Source organism: Euwallacea similis, chromosome 16, assembly GCF_039881205.1.
Source record: "Euwallacea similis isolate ESF13 chromosome 16, ESF131.1, whole genome shotgun sequence".
Taxonomy (NCBI): Eukaryota; Metazoa; Arthropoda; class Insecta; order Coleoptera; family Curculionidae; genus Euwallacea; species Euwallacea similis.
In genome coordinates this window covers 4,056,290-4,073,853 of record NC_089624.1, presented here as the reverse complement: position 1 = coordinate 4,073,853, position 17,564 = coordinate 4,056,290, and the positions used below count along the sequence as shown (strand labels likewise).

General features: G+C 33.2%; 1 protein-coding gene across 2 annotated transcripts; it reads right to left on the bottom strand.

Annotated features, from left to right (window-relative positions):
- Positions 1 to 1,201: 1,201 nt before the first annotated feature.
- On the bottom strand, positions 1,202 to 16,925 carry Ork1 (open rectifier K[+] channel 1). 2 transcript variants are annotated; one of them, XM_066397785.1, is made up of 6 exons: positions 16,389 to 16,916; positions 15,951 to 16,113; positions 5,671 to 5,844; positions 3,822 to 3,943; positions 3,263 to 3,497; positions 1,202 to 3,176 (listed from the first exon to the last, which is right to left on the bottom strand). In XM_066397785.1, the coding sequence occupies exons 2-6, from the start codon at positions 16,090 to 16,092 to the stop codon at positions 1,753 to 1,755; spliced, it is 2,097 nt and encodes a 698-aa protein (XP_066253882.1). In that variant the 5' UTR covers positions 16,093 to 16,113; positions 16,389 to 16,916; the 3' UTR covers positions 1,202 to 1,752. The 2 variants fall into 2 exon arrangements, with proteins under 2 accessions (XP_066253882.1, XP_066253883.1); XM_066397786.1 differs by lacking the exon at positions 15,951 to 16,113 and having other exon boundaries at positions 16,389 to 16,925.
- Positions 16,926 to 17,564: the final 639 nt, after the last annotated feature.

Below are 17,564 nucleotides of genomic sequence, written 5' to 3'. Positions count from 1 at the left end.
ATTGATGGCAAATTAAACAAATGTTTTGAAAGTCAAATGTGGTGGGCACTGTCGCATGTATCCGTTATAAGATGAATCACAATTTTTGCAGTTGTTTGAAATGGACCTTAAATGATGAAAAACAAAATATCACACAAGAAATATATTATAGAAACTTGTGACGCCGGGCAAAACTTAAAATTTTCATTAAAAATTAGCATTATCATCAGGTTATTGTTGCATACAGGATGCATGCCATAAAAATTTAGAGTTCTTTGTATACCATTGAAAACTTTGAACCCGGTTTATTTTGAATTACGACCAAAATTTTAGAAATTGCCTCGACACATCGATTTTGCTTTCTAGGGGGACACATTTTAGCGTTAAATGCAATTTCACCAAAACAACCCCCTTTGCGTTGGTGCATCTAACTTTACAACTTCAATACACTATAGAACGAGCGACACCTCATTTAAAAGGGTTTTTAATTCTGATTGTCAACATGTATTTTTTCTTCAATTTTAGATCACCTGTTAAATAATAAACCAACGCAATCGACAAATTTTAAAGTACGTACAGGCTGGGCAAATTGTAATGAGATTTGAAGTGGCTACATGTAAAACCTTCGCACCTTCAATTTATCAAATTTGTATCCACGGTCACTCATTTAAATCAGGTTTATTTAGCAGTAGTTCAATTTTAATGGAAAATTCCAAAAATTTCAATTATTTTTAATGTATTTGAATGTATCTATAATTGAAAGCAAATTACATGTGGACAATTAGAATTAAAAACCCTTTAAAATGAGGTGTCACTCGATCTACAGTGCTATTTGAGATTCTAATATTGAATGCGCCTCCGCAAAGGGGTTGTTTTGGTGAATCTGCATTTAACGCTAAAATGTATCTCCCTCGAAAACAAAATCGACATGTCGCGGCAATTTTTTAATGTTTTTTTTTCAATTTAATCGTAGTTCAAATTAAATTGAGTGCAGAGTTTCCAATGGTACACCCTGTGTATCGAAATTCCGTATTATTTAAAATATCAACCGGTAATCTTAACCTTACCTTCGAATTCCTAAGCTGCCAGTTATTCTTACCATTAATACTGTCAAAGGACGTATTTATGCTATAACTCATTGAACGCTGATACAGGTTTTTATTTCATACTATTATCTCTAATTTATACTTCTCAGGTAATAATTAAATTAAACTTTCACTGTTACTAAATTGAATGGGTTAAAGTTAAGCTTGCAGCTTACCGAATTAAAATTAATGTTGCATTCAATGTTAAGGAACTTTGAGCTTTTGGGCCAAGTCTAGTCTCTACGATGATTTTTTGTAACACTGGCGAAAAATTCTGGTAATACAAACGTCCAAATTAATCCAACTTTTTTTGAGAGCAGAAGTGTAAATTTACCAGATTTCTTTAATTAATTTTTACTTGAAGTGAAAGTTTAAATTAAAGTGAAATTATTAAAATGAAAGATATAAACGAGATAGTAATAATAAATTACAACTTTAACAATGTACAATTAAGGTAAATATGTACAATAGTAACTATTGGCCAATCGCAATGGCGCAGGGAGAAAAATACGAAATCATCATTTTAACCCATAATTAAAGTTAGCGCTAAAACGACACCCTGTAATACTATTCTGATATTAAAAACAACCTTACACTACCAAAGACACATATTACTCTAAATCACAGACTCTCGGTAATAGGAAAACATTTGAGTATCTGAATGTTAAAAATCAGCCTTAACACGTCTTTATAATTTGTTACTACTGCTAGTACTCTCTGCCTTATCCCGCTTTTGCAACTGTTTCTGCACAGGACTCACAAGTATATTCGCTGTATTTACTGCTTTCACTGAGAACTGTCGGGGTGTACTCAATGGAACACTAGAATAGGGGGGTGGCTGTTGCGTTTCAGGTGAGAACACTGCATTTTCCTTTAAGGTGGGGGGTATATTGGTATCCCCCAGCAAGGAATTACATCTTTCATCTAGAAAAGTAACTGAAACTTTCCTTTTCGGTTTAGTTGGGAGTACGTTTGTGAGAAGAGTTTCTTCTGCAGGTCTTAGGGAAAATCTTCTGCGTACTCTCACTTCATGGGGATGAAACTCTGGAGCTAAAGAAGACCTCCTACTTTGAGCCACTACAATTCCATGTCTTCGAGATCTAGGAGGTGATTCTATAAGATTATCGTCTTCAGCTGTAGATATGACGGATAGAGCCCTTATGAAGTCAGCTATTGAAGTTTTTTCTAATATTCGGTCCTGAATTGGTGGTGAGAGCAACGACTCTCTGCGCACAAATAAAGAAGGCGGAGATTCTACTTTTGGTTCAATCTTGGGTTTCATCACATCTTGTTGATATGTTTCATCTCTGGACATAAGCCGATTCCGTATTTTCTTGAAAATGTTCTCCTTTTCAGGCTTCTTATAATCCACCACTGACTTCGCTCTCTGCCTTCTGCGGTACTCTTTCAACGCCTCAGCCGCATCTGTTCCATACCATGTGTTGCCATTTACAGCTTCATGCAAGAATTTATTTGGAGGTCTAACATCGCTTATAGCCCTTCTTTTCTTGGGTTTTATTGCAGGATCGTAATACTCAGAAGCCAAAATTGAATCATCACTAAACCCATGAATACCTTCGTTTTGTTGGTGATGGTGCAGCGACTCGCAACTCAAAGCATTGCAGACTTTAAACAACAGTTCTGTTTGATTGAAGAGATCGCTACTGGGCATAAACGTCCTCTCCTTATCTATCCTATCCAAATCTGTATCGGATTGAACTTTTTGGAAGTTCACCGCTCGATAGCACTCAGACATAGCTCTTTTTCTAATCGCATTAGGAGATTGCGTCTTGTAAGTGCTTAGATCTGGACAACTCTGGCTTCGATCGATTATCGATGGAACATATTGGAATTCTCCTTTATAGACAGGTTTCACTCGCATGAAGAGCATTTCATGCAGGAGTGTTCTGAGTTCCCCCCTGATCTTCTTGGGTGTGTTTTTGATATTTTCACTGAGCATGTGTTCGATTTGTTTTATTCTTTTGCTGCGCATACCATCAGTGATGAAGCTGAGGATCATGAGGACGTATCCCATTCCTCCGATGATCCAGACGAGGAGGAACACTTGGTAGACTGCATAGAGAGAACCAAAGCCGTACGTGTCAATTGTACCTGATAAAAAAAACTACGTTTTAGATACCATTAGCATTAATAAAATGTCTATTTATTAATGATAGTACGTATGATATTATACTCACCAGCCACATAATCTCCGAATCCTATAGTGGTCAATGATACAAAAGAATAGTAAACAGACACATCATAGGGCCATCCTTCGAACACTGTCATGATAGTAGAAGGTAGAAAAATGAAAAAAGTAAATCCCGGTACCAAATATAATATAACCTGCCCAATTAGGCCCAATTTTGCAGTATCGTAGTCAAATTTGGCTTCTAGTTTGGAATTTTTCCATCTCTGATGAAGTTTCGTGAACTGCAATTAAGGTTCCTAATTTTTTTTATTGCAATTTTTTATTTTTCAGATATAACAGAATTTTAAAATATCTGCACTATAATAGATTTCTAAGAAGAAAAACTCGTAAGTGCAAACAATACATAAAGATAGATAAATTCAATCAAGTCAATTCGCATTCTGCTAATTGAACCTAAATACCCACTCCAAATTCCTGCGATTGACATTTTGAAGTAGAAGTCTCCGATTATGAATATCAAAATAAGTAAATAATATCGTTTTAATGTAAATGGAAGTAGATGTTTTGCTTAAAACTTAATTTTTACATGAAAAGACGATTTTTACCGATTTCCCGAAGAACTCCCCTAAAGTATAGATGACGATTCCGTTCATCGGGATCCCCACAAGAGCGTAGAAAATCATAAAGAGACGAGTGAACATTGTGGTAGGAGCTAAATTTCCGTATCCTAGTAAAGAAAATGAAAAACAATCAATAATACATAATATTATTAGGTGTACAACTTTGCTTCCGCCGTTTTTGAATAGATGTATGTAGCGGTAAGTAATGATCGAAATAAATAACCCCATGTGGGCATGCAGGAGCCTTGGGCACCTGTTAACATAACCTCATAAAAATATTAGTCTATTTGTGTCTTCATCATAAAGTTATTCGCAATTGAAAATGTCAGTGTACGAGCCAAATTCTCGTCATTTGCGGGAGGTTTTACTTTTCTGCTTCAATATGAAGAAATCTGCTGCTGAGGCTCATCGAATGCTCTCAGATACTTATGGGGAAGCCACTATTAGTGAAAGGACATGTCGTGAGTGGTTTCAGCGCTTCAAGAACGGTGATTTTCACGTCGAAGACCAACATAGCGGTGGAAGAAAGAAGGTTTTCCAAGATGCGAACTTGGAAGCATTACTTGACGAAGACTCGTGTCAAAGTCAACAAGAATTGGCACAATCATTGGGAGTGACTCAACAAACAATCTCAAAACGCCTCAAAGACATGGGAATGATTCAGAAGCAAGGATATTGGGTGCCGTACGAGTTGAAACCAAGAGATATTGACAGGCGTCTGTTCGCTTGTGAACAGTTGCTTGCAAGGCAAAGACGGAAGGGATTTCTGCATCGTATTGTGACTGGGGACGAGAAATGGGTTCATTACGATAATCCCAAACGCAAAAAGACTTGGGGATATCCCGGCCATGCTTCCACGTCGACGGCCAAACCGTCTATTCATGGTTCCAAAATCATGCTCTGTATTTGGTGGGATCAACTCGGCGTAATATATTATGAGCTGTTACAACCAACTGAAACAATCACAGGTGCTCTTTATCGAACCCAATTAATGCGTTTGAGCCGAGCATTGAAAAAGAAACGGCTGCAATACAACGAGAGACATGATAAAGTGATTTTGCAGCACGATAATGCTCGACCCCATGTTGCGCAAGTGGTCAAGAAATACTTGGAAACATTGAAATGGGAAGTCCTACCCCACCCGCCATATTCTCCTGACCTAGCTCCTTCTGATTATCACTTGTTTCGATCCATGGCACATGGGCTAGCTGACCAACACTTCCGGTCTTATGAAGAAGTAAGAAATTGGATAGAATCGTGGATCGCTTCAAAAGATGTCCAATTTTTTCAACACGGGATTCGTATGCTGCCCGAAAGATGGGAGAAAGTAGTGGCCAGCGATGGACAATACTTTGGATCCTAAAGGTATAATTAGTTTTTTACAATAAAATCGCGAAATTCGGAAAAAAAACGGCGGAAGCAAAGTTGTACACCTAATATGAATTTACCTGGAGAGACGCCCCTGCTTCCCATTTTAAAATATTAATTAAATTTTTAAAGCAAAAAAATTAAATCAAAGTCGAGGTCACCAGTGACATCTCACCAATCAAGAATATTTTTTGTATTCTAAATCAAGATTGTAATTTAATTGTTTCTAGTTTTCTATTCATTGAAGGAGCGCCTTTGAGTGCTAATTTATAAAATAAACTCAATGTTTTATTTAGTATTTAATATTTTTTCGACGCAAATTCGTAACCATCAAGGTCGTCTCATGAACTTAAACATTTTCTTTATAGGTGAAAAAAAGGAGTTTTACTCTTTGCAGAGGCGCACCTGATTACGCTCACATGTAAATTGTTTTCTTATTTTTAAGTATATTTATGTATATACGCACCTATAGTACTAACCACTGTTATAACGAAGAACAGGGAGTGATAGAAGTCCCATTTGCTATCTATGGGTTGCTCACTCATGTCAAAGTCCAGTGGCTTTCCACAGTATTCAGTGAGACTAGCGAAAAGTTGCTTCCTCTGCGTGTAATTTCCTTGGAAGTGACTTTTCAGCTGAACTGAAAAAATAAATTGTAATTTATTAGGAATCAAAATTTTTAAAGATAGATAATTTGTCATTTTAAAAGAAGATATACTGGGTGTCCCCAATCCTATGTACTATCGTTACTATCTCTTAAATGGTAAGAGTTATAGAGTCAGTTAAATTAGAAAACATGTGTCAAATTTAATACTTTTTTAAAAACTGAGAACGATGTTGTTAAATTATTTTTAGTTTTCAAGTTATTATGGAAAAACTAAAATTTAGCCAAATATAATTTTTTAAATAAATCGAAAATTAAAGATTTTTCAGTAAAATGTTTGATATAAAGATTTTATATTTTTTTTGTATCTACAAACCAGTCAATGTCTAAATTTTAAATATTGCTTAGTTTTTGAGACAATTTGAGTTTTTTAAACATGAACTTGTATTTTTTGGCAAATTTTTAAAAGTCGTAAGTGACTTTTTTACAATGATATACCATGATAGAATTTTTTGACGTTTTAGTTTAAAAAAGGTATTTTTACTTTTTCTTAATAAGTTAAGACGGCTCTGAAGCTCTAAATAAAAAACGCAATTATTATGTTGCTCAAAAATGTTATGTAAATAAATAAATTATCAATCAAGTCATAGGTAATCGATAAAAAATTAGTAATAATGAACTTTTTATTTAAAATATTTCCAAATTTGAAAATGTAATAGATTATAAAAAGTAGAAAAATAATATCTCAATGGGCACCAATAATTGTTTTTATTTGTTATTAAATTATAAAATGATATTAAAATCTTTAGTTTTTGATTTATTTAGAAAATTATATGTGGTTAAATTTGAGTCTTTTCGTATTGACTTGGAAACTAAAAATCATTTGGCATATTTTTTCTAATTTAACGGACTCTGTAACTTTTAGCGTTTAAGAAATAGCAATGATAGCACAACGGATTTGGAACACGTTGTATATTTGTAGGTGCTATTATCACAATTTTAGATTTACAGACTTTCCTCGCGAAAATTCAAACAACTGAAGTGAAGGAATAAATTAGATCGTGGAGGAATTCCAGCTGCCAACATAGGTAACAGGTTGCGGGAGTTCTTTTCGAAATTCACGATTTCCCGATGTTTAACCTTTTTTGAAATTCGCTCACCGTACGCTTCTGATTTTTCAGAAATCCTGCTGCAGATTTTAGGGAAGATAGAGGAATCACATAGTTGGAATTTGAACTCTTAAAAAATCCTATAAAAAATAATAATGAAAATGTGAATAAAGTCACATCCAGTTCCTTTTCTATACCCTAAACCTAGATTCTACAAGTTCTGTGGAATATTTCCTTAAATCACACAGCAAAAAATAAAAATAAACGTACGTAAACTTGACAGCAAAAGTGAAACGGCCTTTTACGGATAGCAGAGCGAAATTCCTAAATACATGCATACACAATGCGTTACAAAGGTGAGTCGAGGGTCAAAGATTTCAAGATTCCTTAATCTAGTTCAGCCATTAGACGCATATAAAGAAAAACCAGAATTACCAGCATGACTTTTTCGGTTCACAATGTACCAAAACGTTTCGGTTTCATTGACAAATTTCTCGGTCAAATACCAGGCCGATTCCAAATCAAGAATGAATCTTCATAATTCGTATTTAAAAGATCATCAGGATTAAGATCTTATCGTAATATGTCTTTATGAAGATTGTTTTATTTTTGTGTATTGGATTAGTCATAGCATACAGATAATCCTTCAAAAACAGCTCTTGATTTCATTCTGTATTATTTAAATAAATGTGTCTAAAAATCCTTTCAAAGGTTTCTACCTAGTTGCAGTATCTTTATTTTTGTTAAACTACTGCAATTCCACCTTAGATAATACATTCAATCCGAAAGATTGAAATTGTATAATAGAATATTGGATCATAGTAATTAACAATCGTCCCTTGTAAACAACTAAACAATTTTGCATAAGGACAAACACAGGTAGATATATGCAAATCTGTTCTGCCAGTTTACTTCTTGTGCTAAAAATGTCTTTTAACTTAGATAATTAAAAAAATGTATAGTGTCGTTGGGCAAGGAAACTGTAGATTTATATTCGATATCATAAGTGCGTGGGTATAGACTATACATAAAATCTGGGTAAAAGATATTCTTCGACTTGACCGTTAGTAAAAATGTTTTGTTTTTTTTTGTAAAATAGAGAAGATATTTTTGAGATATTTGATATGAAATGTAAGAAAAATTCCTCCTTCTTGAATATTTTTGTTCTAGAGCCTCAAAGAAGCCCATTCATTTGAGTTGCACTTCCTTGCTATTTTTTCATCAGAATACAGGATATTTAAATGACTGACAATGAAAAATGACTATGATATACAAGGTACTCATACTTTTAGGGATCAAATTTTAACCATGTTTTCTACATAGAACAATAATCGTAGTTTGCTATATAAGTTAGGTCCCAAAAATATTTTGCAACCAAAAAACAGTGCGTAAAGTTTTCGTAGAAAATTACAAATGAATTTATTTCTTATAAACCGCTTGATATATTTTATTGCAATTTTGTAGGCGTTACCCATATCAAACAACTAATTTCCTCAAGTAAAATATAGTATTTGATTTCAGCATCAGCGTGCATACAGGCATTGCCTTAAAAATATTTAAAGAAAAAAAATGTACGACACTGGTTTTTTTAAATAAAAATCGCATTTGTAGTCTGCATTCATTTTTGAATAAAAAAGATATCTAATCTTTTTTCTTGGGAAACACACCATTTTAGAATAAAAAAATTAAAATCACCGTAATGCATCAGCACTTCATTTTTTCAATTGTTATCTTAAAAATAATGTTGAATCAATTTTCATTTTTTTAAGTCAAATAAGTTAAAAAAATAATAATTAGCTAGTTGTTAAACATGATTGAATTTTACAACCACTGTTCGAAGTGTAACCCATCGAGTTTGATATACACTGCGTGACATAGAAAAGAGAACACCCCGTAAAAATGGTTTAATTTAAATAATTTTTGGTATGCATGTTTGTTTATATGTATAGCAGAAACGATCTAAATTTCACTCATATTTATCTACGTATTAACGAGTTATTCGGAATTTTAGGTTTTTTTTAAATATAAAAATTGCAATAAAATATCAACAATACAACTGGAAAATAACATTTATTGGAGTGTAGTGTGCTTAGAAACTGCGTAGAGATATGCCTAGAACCAGAATAGAGCGAAATTTTCATCAATTGAGCGAGTTTGAGAGGGGTCGAATAGTGGGTCTACGAGAGGCTGGTCTGTCATTTAGGGAAATCGCCACTAGATTGAACCGTAGTGTAAACACTATAGTGAGATGCTGTCAGGGATGGTTCGAAGAAGGGCAAACAGGCAGAAGAACAGGTACTGGACGACCTCGAAGAACTACAGAACGCCAAGATCGCCGACTCCGAATTATGGCCCTAAGAGATAGGTTCGTCTCGTCGAGGACGCTGGCGGATCAGTGGTTCGCTGAGTATGGAAGGCCCATTGGGATACGAACCATTTATCGCCGCATAAGAAGTTTTGGATTGATTTCCTACCGTCCCTATCTCGTGTTACCCCTCACCTTAAATCATCGTCAAAATCGACTACAGTGGTGCCAAGAACGGATACATTGGACTCTGGAATGGGATAATATCGTGTTTAGTGACGAATCCAGATTCTGTTTCGGTATGCATGATGGTCGGGCAAGAATACGAAGGAGACGGGGTGAAACATGGGATCCTCAGTTTGTAATACAGAGGCATGTCCATCAGACTGTTGGGGTAATGGTTTGGGGTGCCATTGCATATGGTAGCAGGTCACCTTTAGTTTTCGTCAGAAGCAGTATGACAGCCCAGCGATACATCCAAGAAGTCCTGGAACCTCATCTTGTGCCTTATCTGGAAACTCTTGTTGATCCAGTTTTCCAACAAGACAATGCACGACCACATGTGGCTAGAGTGACTATGGACTTCTTCCAACAAAATGCAGTCAATTTGCTACCTTGGCCACCTCGATCTCCAGACCTCTCACCGATCGAACATGTATGGGATATTATAGGTAGAAGGTTGCATAATTTACCCCATCCCCCGCAAACCCTAGCGATGTTGTGTCATGCTGTCCAGTTAGCCTGGAATGAGATCCCCCAAGAGGACATCAATCACCTCATTAGATCCATGCCTAGACGTGTACAGGAATGTATAAGACACCGCGGAGGACCGACAAATTATTAAATTTTTTTTAGTTTTTAACAATTAAATTTGTTCAACTTTTTAATGAAGTATTTGTTTGGTGGTTTTGGTGTAAACAACATGCATACCAAAAATTATTTAAATCAAATCATTTTTACGGGGTGTTCTCTTTTCTATGTCACGCAGTATATTTTTGACATCAACGAGTGAATTAAATTTTGCGCTAGAAAAAAGCGACAATTGTTTTCCTTAACAACCTGCTGATCAGTAATTTTTAAATTTTTTTGATTAAAAAACTGAAAATAACTTCAACATTATTTTAAAAATAATATTAAAAAAATTAACTACATTAAGAAGATTTAAATTTTTTTACTTTAAAATAGTGTCTTCTCCAAACAAAAGGTTACATATAATTTTTATTGAAAAATGAATGCAGACTATAAATGTGATTTTTATTTCGAGAAAAACCAGTGCCCTATATTTTTTTCTTTAAATATATTCGAGGTTAGGCCAATGCTGCTACTGTTGAAATCAAATATTATATTTTACTTCAAAAAATGAGCTGCTTCATATGAGTAACGCTTATAAAATTGCAATAAAATATATCAAGTGGTTTATGAGAAATTAATGAATTTCTAATTTTCTACAAAAACTTTAACGCACTATACTTCTGTTACGAAACATTTTTGGGATATAATCTACATAGCAATTTACGATTATTTTTCTATGTAGAAATCGTACTTAAAATTGAATTCCAAAAAAAGTGAAGTTCAACCCCTGAAAGTTGGGATCTCTTGTATATATTGAATGAAATGGTGAATAAAGAAGACTTACTTATCTTCTAGAAAGGTTCTTATAATTTAAAAATTTTCTTCATTATTTTTCTCAAAAACTCATAATTTGTTATGATGGTGTCTTATAGTCAGAAATAACAAGATTCGAACCCATTATTAAATTTATGGGATTATATCTTATAGGGATAATTTCAGTATAACCTTTCTTTTTTTCATTTCTTCATATTGTTTAGGTCTTTATCATCACTATTTTTCCTTCATTATGATGTTTTTTTTTGTTCTAACATAAGCCTTGAAGCCATAGACAATTGGTTAAAATATTAAAATCTCTTTCGTAGTTGACTTTTTAGTTGGTGGTTTGTTGAAAAAAGGATGTTTGAAGTGAAAGAGTGGACGTCTTAAAAAATAAATATAATGAGTTTTGGATATAAAATGAGACAGCTGTTAGTCAATAGATTTATACTTTCAGCTAACAGTGATTGAAGAAGGATTTAATACTAAATTTAGATTTATGTATTTCTAAGATTTTTTTTTATAGCTGTATAGATTTGTATAATACATGAACAAATTATATAATGAAATAAGAATATGTACGATAAGTAGTCGATCACGAGTACGAATTTTTTCTCAGAATTTTTAACATCCTGGTATTATTGAAATATACGGAATATTATTAAAATATTTAAGGGGAAAATATCATTTTAACCGAGTTTGCTCCACGAGACTTAAAAATCAATTTGTCATCTGTACATTTAACTGTTAGGTGCACAAACATTTCGCCTTATTAGCAAACCTACACTAATTTGATACATTATTGCAGATGCATGAATCAATTATTATATCATCTGAAAAGGTACTAACAAGTTATTTGTCATTTTTATTTAATGTAGACCTGGAACCAAATAGACATAAAGTGGTACTTTTTGCAGCGTTTGTTTCAATTTATTATCAACAATGACGAAACAATATCACAATTACCGAGATATTATCTTGCACAACAGGACTGAGCACTCTAAAAGACGTCAAGTGTAAATTTCAAAAGGTGCACGAGCATTTGAATCGTATAAGTTTGCTGAGGTTGTATCAATATTTCTGAGTGCTCATCGATGTTCAGAATTGTTGATATTTGTAAATTGCAGATACTACAAAATCCCTTGGTAACCTACATATTACTTAATCAGAAAATGTATCTTGCATTATAGATATTAAGAGTATGTATTTTTCGATGATATGTGCGTAAATGCACAGATAAAAAAATTCCATAAGTGAAGTAAAAACGGGCAAAAAGACTATACCGGTTTTGTTACATAATTATTTAATCGAGTATTTTTTCAGGAAAATTTTTAGCAAATATTACAATGCTAAAAGCGATTTGTAATTCATCTGCATCAAGAGAGCGAGCTATACAGAGTAATCAAACGAAACCTTGACTCCTCCTCAATATTAAAAAACAAGGACTTTTTGGAAAATCCCCAAAATATGTCAAAACAGTCTTTGAGGGGGACAATTTTTTTTATATGTCTAACATTCAACCTCTAAACTTCACCCTTAAGAGCGTCACAGAAACGTCTCAAAAATTTTAAATGACGCTAGAGGTCATTTGATATCTAAAATAAGAGGTCTTTCAAAACCACCTTGAATAGTGTATATACTATTTAACTGAGTTTGTATTGCACTTTCTACGAAATTTATAGCTATTTTTCTCAAAAGCTAATCGATGAATTATATCGCATTACATTATTGAATGGGACCCATCATGTCATTTAAAAATTTTTGAAAGGATTTCTGTGACGCACATAAGAGAGGATGAATTTTATATAAAAATTCGTCCCCTTCAAAAACCGTTTTGTCGTATTTCGGAAACTTTCCGAAAAGTCCTTATTTTTCAAGATTAAGGAGGGGTCAAGTTTTCGTTGGATGACCCTGTATAAATAACGTCAGTCAACTTTCTCAGTAGTCGCGTTTCGAGAAACCTGACAAAATCTAATGCAGGAGAGCTAAGGCTTAAACCTCAAGATGGCAGAATTGTAAGATATAGAGGACATTACAATATTTCAAGTATTTCGTACCTGATAAATTTTTATTCATCGATTAATATATTATTATTAGTGTGGAAATATTAGTACGTATAAGTATGTAATATGAGTGAACAGGTTTAAAACTTATAGCTATTGCAAAAATGGTTATTTTTGCAAATAAACGCTACTTAATATACGGAGCTATTAATAACTGCTGGCCTCTTATCGAAAAAAAGCCTGACAGCTGCTTTTTTCCATTATAGGCAATATGGAAAAACCTTTACTTTTAGCCTTGTTTGAACGCATAAATAAGTTAGTATTATTTCTTTACCGATTGGGCCGAATAATTCAAGTTTTAAAAATACACTCTACATTGTTTTTTATGTTTTTGGTTAGTGTTTTAAACATTTCCGCCCATAACATTCACAGGAAAAACCTATCGAAGATAAGCAGGCATTTTTCCAGTGGTACACGTAACCGATATCTCTATGTATTCTTACGTATGTTTTAAGTTTTTTCAAATACTTAAAAGTCATTAAATTTGATATGACCGGAATGAGTAACTGCTTGTAGTGGTATAATGCTTTAATGACTATCCCTATCTTATGATTTTTTCAATACTGAAAAACTGCACCTCTGAATTTATAATTTCAGTATAAGCAAAACCAATAAAAAAATTACTGTTGATAAACTTACATACCACAATTATCATGTGTTCGCTTGATAAATAATTCTAACGTTAACAAACACCTATTATTATTTTAGAAATCCCTTATGGTTAACCGTTTCTAATTTAAATTTCTTAAGAACAAATTGCCAAACCGCACTTTAAAATGGACTCATGATAATAATTACTAATGTATTGTGTAGCTAACTGAAAAGTGATGTTATCAGTAATAATCTGCGAATAATAGAATTAAATAGGGAATACAGATGTGGAAGTCAAGTGCTTAGATGCGGGACCTAAAAAAAAATATGCAATTTCTTTATACTACGTTGCACGATTTACTTTGATTTAGTGGATTGTACGAAATTAAATATGAATATATTTCTAAACTTATCTCTGTCAATTTTTGAGCAATATTCAAATCCAGCAATTCAGTAACAGGAAATATTAATTTTTAAAGATTCCGAGGTATTTCATTTTGGGATATTAAGCTTATAATCTGATTTTTTGGAATTAGCTAGATAACATTGAAAAATCTTTATTGCATAACTGTGGACTTACTTCAACGAATTTTCAAATTGTTTTAATCAACATGATGAGAGGTTTTCAACATTCATAATTTAACGTTCCGTGTTCTTCATTTCTATTCGGGAAATAGATAGCCCGGACTGATCAGTTTTTATAAGAGAAATATTACCTCTATTTTTATTTAAAAAGGGAAGTTGTTGAAATTCATCAATTTTTATGATTGAATTTTACTTTATCGAACACTATATAGCGACACTATCTGTCGCATTTTCTTCAAATTTGAAGACATGGAAATAACTTTGTATTAAAATATACATACATGGGATTTATTCAAAAGTGAAGTTTTTGAGGGAAACGTTGGAAAAGTTACAACCTGTACATTTTCAGAATGTTGCGATCTAATATTGAAAGGGGAAAGGAAGTGAATGTAGACCAAGAAAAGAGTCTGAAATGTGTTGAAAATCAAAGTGAAAAGAGGTGTTAATGACAACTTAAGTATGGTCATTAAATAAGCAAATGGTTAAATAAAATCCAAATATATCAAAAGTTGCAAGGGGGAAATGTTTAACACAAAAGCGACGGAAGAAATGCATAAAATATAAACAAATAAATAAAAAATTTTAAAGAAAAAGACGAGATTATATAGTGCAAAAAAAGGGGAGCTTTTGCCATATTTAACAGTAAAACATCACTGACATTCGTTAAAAGGAAAATAGATCAAATAAACAGGATCCTTAACTAAGCTGAGATGCTTTTATGTAGAAGAATCAAATAAATCGAAAATGCCAAGTTCTAAATTTGTGCAGATTTTCGAAACAAAGATATTAGGAAAAAACATATCAAATCATAAGAAAATATTACCGGCTAAATTTTATGTAGACTTTAAAAGTTCAAGAACTCCTAATTCCAAGAAGAACAGTAGAATTTCTGGATCTTAGTTTCAGCAGTAACATTTCACAAAAAAGGAGACATTTACACAAGGAAAATATTCAGAGGAATAAAAAATTTCTCGAATTTAAGTTGGTTGATATTGTTTAAGAAAGGAAGCCACGAAACAATCAAATTCACTATAGAGGCGTTTATTTGAAACAGTTCATAATAAAGTGATGAACTTAAATGCACATATTTGAGGTTAAAGAAAGTTTACTTTCATAATTTCTTTTATTACGATTTATCACTGACACAGCACAGACGAAGCTTTCTTGAAAATTTTAAATGGAACAGAGTAATTTTTTGAGATTCGTTTCGACGAAGCAAAAGATGTAGATCAAAGTAAATGTACAGGAAATAAAAAATTAGATTTATATTTTAGCAATAACAAGACACAACTTTTAAAGAAAATGATCAACGTGTGTCTCAAATAAATGCGTTAAATCATGAACTGATGATTTGAAGTAAATGCCTTGTTTTACTTCTCCTAAAAGTATGACTAAGACTGTTAAAATTCAGCGGGTATACATTTGAAAAGCTGAATTCTTTAGGGAAAAGGTCTACTCTGAAATGCATCTGAAAAAAAGATAAATTACATTAAAAAAGCCTTAGGCGTATCTTAACTAATCTAGGGAGCTAACAGAACAGACCTGAAAATGTGTTCAAACCTTTTATATTAAAACTTTCGGCCATGGAGGTAAAGTATTGACAAACGTAAAGGAAATAATCTTAAAAACTAGTTGATTTGAACAACTGTGAACTGTTATTTTGAACTAACAAATGTTGATTATTCATATAAAAAGATATTACATTCTGCAAATAAAAGTATATTGACACGTTGATCAGTATTTATTTCATCTAGTACAACGAATCTCAACCATCAAGGAATTACAGCTGTGAGTAGATTTCTGATAATCGTGGAAAATAAACAGTCGATTTTGAGTATGTGACCAAAGTAACTTAATCCCTTCCATCCCTAAGCTACTTACTTTCCAAATTCTCCCTTTCTTTTATCTCAATATTCGCCCTCTTAAGTTCCTCTTTGGCTTCCACATAATAGAAAATCGCAGCCCCCGCCAATAGATACATCACATAGAGGCACAAGAGCACCAACCACTGCTTTTTCGACATTCTAATTGGCGACTGTTCTTTCTAAAAAGGACGAATTTTGCAAAGAACGTCCAAAATTTTCAACACCTCTTCAAAGTTAAAATACTGCCAACAATATCTTTAGGGGTAGTTTTCGGCAGAGGAGGTTGAGACTCACTAAGTCGGTTCTCATCAAGATGGGACAATTTCTTTTCGAAACTTATCGTTTATGTAACTGTGATTTTTTTTTGTAAAGTGTGCCAGTGTAAGCGGTAAATAAATACTTAAGTACCTTATCGCGCGTTTCAAGACAATTTTGTCTTGAGGATTCTGCTTACCTGATGATATGTAGTATCTAATGACTTGTCGAAGTTAGACGCCAATACATACGCGAACACTCACTATCACAGATTTTCGGCAGCTTGTTGATATCTCGAGTGATTGCAGGACAATCAAGCAGTAATGATGGCATTTTATTACACAACTTCTTTTCAACGGAAATTTGAGGAGCGGTCTTAATCAATTGTCGCCGACAATTTTCACATTGAAATGTATTGGTTGCATATAGTATATCCTGAATTTAATTCGCGATACATTTGAAAATACTGATAAAATAATATCAACCAAGAAATAGAGGAGAAGACGATAATGATTAAGATTACTACGCGTGATAGCGGGGTTGATAAAATGCAACGGACAAATGGGTTCGAAAAAGCGACGAGCGGACGTTATTATAAGTTCATCCTTCTCTTTGGATTGTCTAAGTACCAGATAGGAGGGGCAATGATAACAACTGTAAATTACTTAAAACTACTTAGCTGTAGGTGCTCGAGTTTTGTCAAACGGTGTTGCAAGCAGTGCAAAATCATTGCCGTATCCACCGCGCTGATGCGAACCGTTATTAAATATTTATATTAATTCAAATTGCTTTTTCCTTTAAGTTTACTCACTGTGTTTTGCAAATTCTTTTAATCTATTTTAAATCAGAATTGCTGCACGTGACCTGCGTAAGTCGCGATCCAGGAAGAAATGGAAGAACAGGCTTGAACGAATCCGTGATGAGAGCTCGCTTTGTGATTTCATTAAAATTGCTATTAACTCACTCCGTAATAATGATTTTTGTTGATTTATTTTTCATGTGCATTGAGTTTTCGTTTCCTATGCTACTGTAGTTGAGTTTTAGTATTGCTGTTATCTAACGGATTTATAACTGCTAACTTGGCCTGTTGGTTTACGTAGCCGAGTTGTATGAAACATTGATGAGTGGAAAACAATACTTGGATTAACAGATTACCTACTTCCAAAGAAATTTGATTATGTGATACTTCCTGCACCTCGTCTTTTTATAGAAATTGCACCTTTCAATCAATGCTTTCGTACTTTAGTTCGCCAAACCTTTGAATTAACAAAGTAAGTGAAGTGCTCATTGAGGTCTTGTTATGCTATAAATTTAGAAATGATCATTTTTTAATTCATTTAGTGTTTCCAACAATATTTTGCTCATTTTTAAGTCT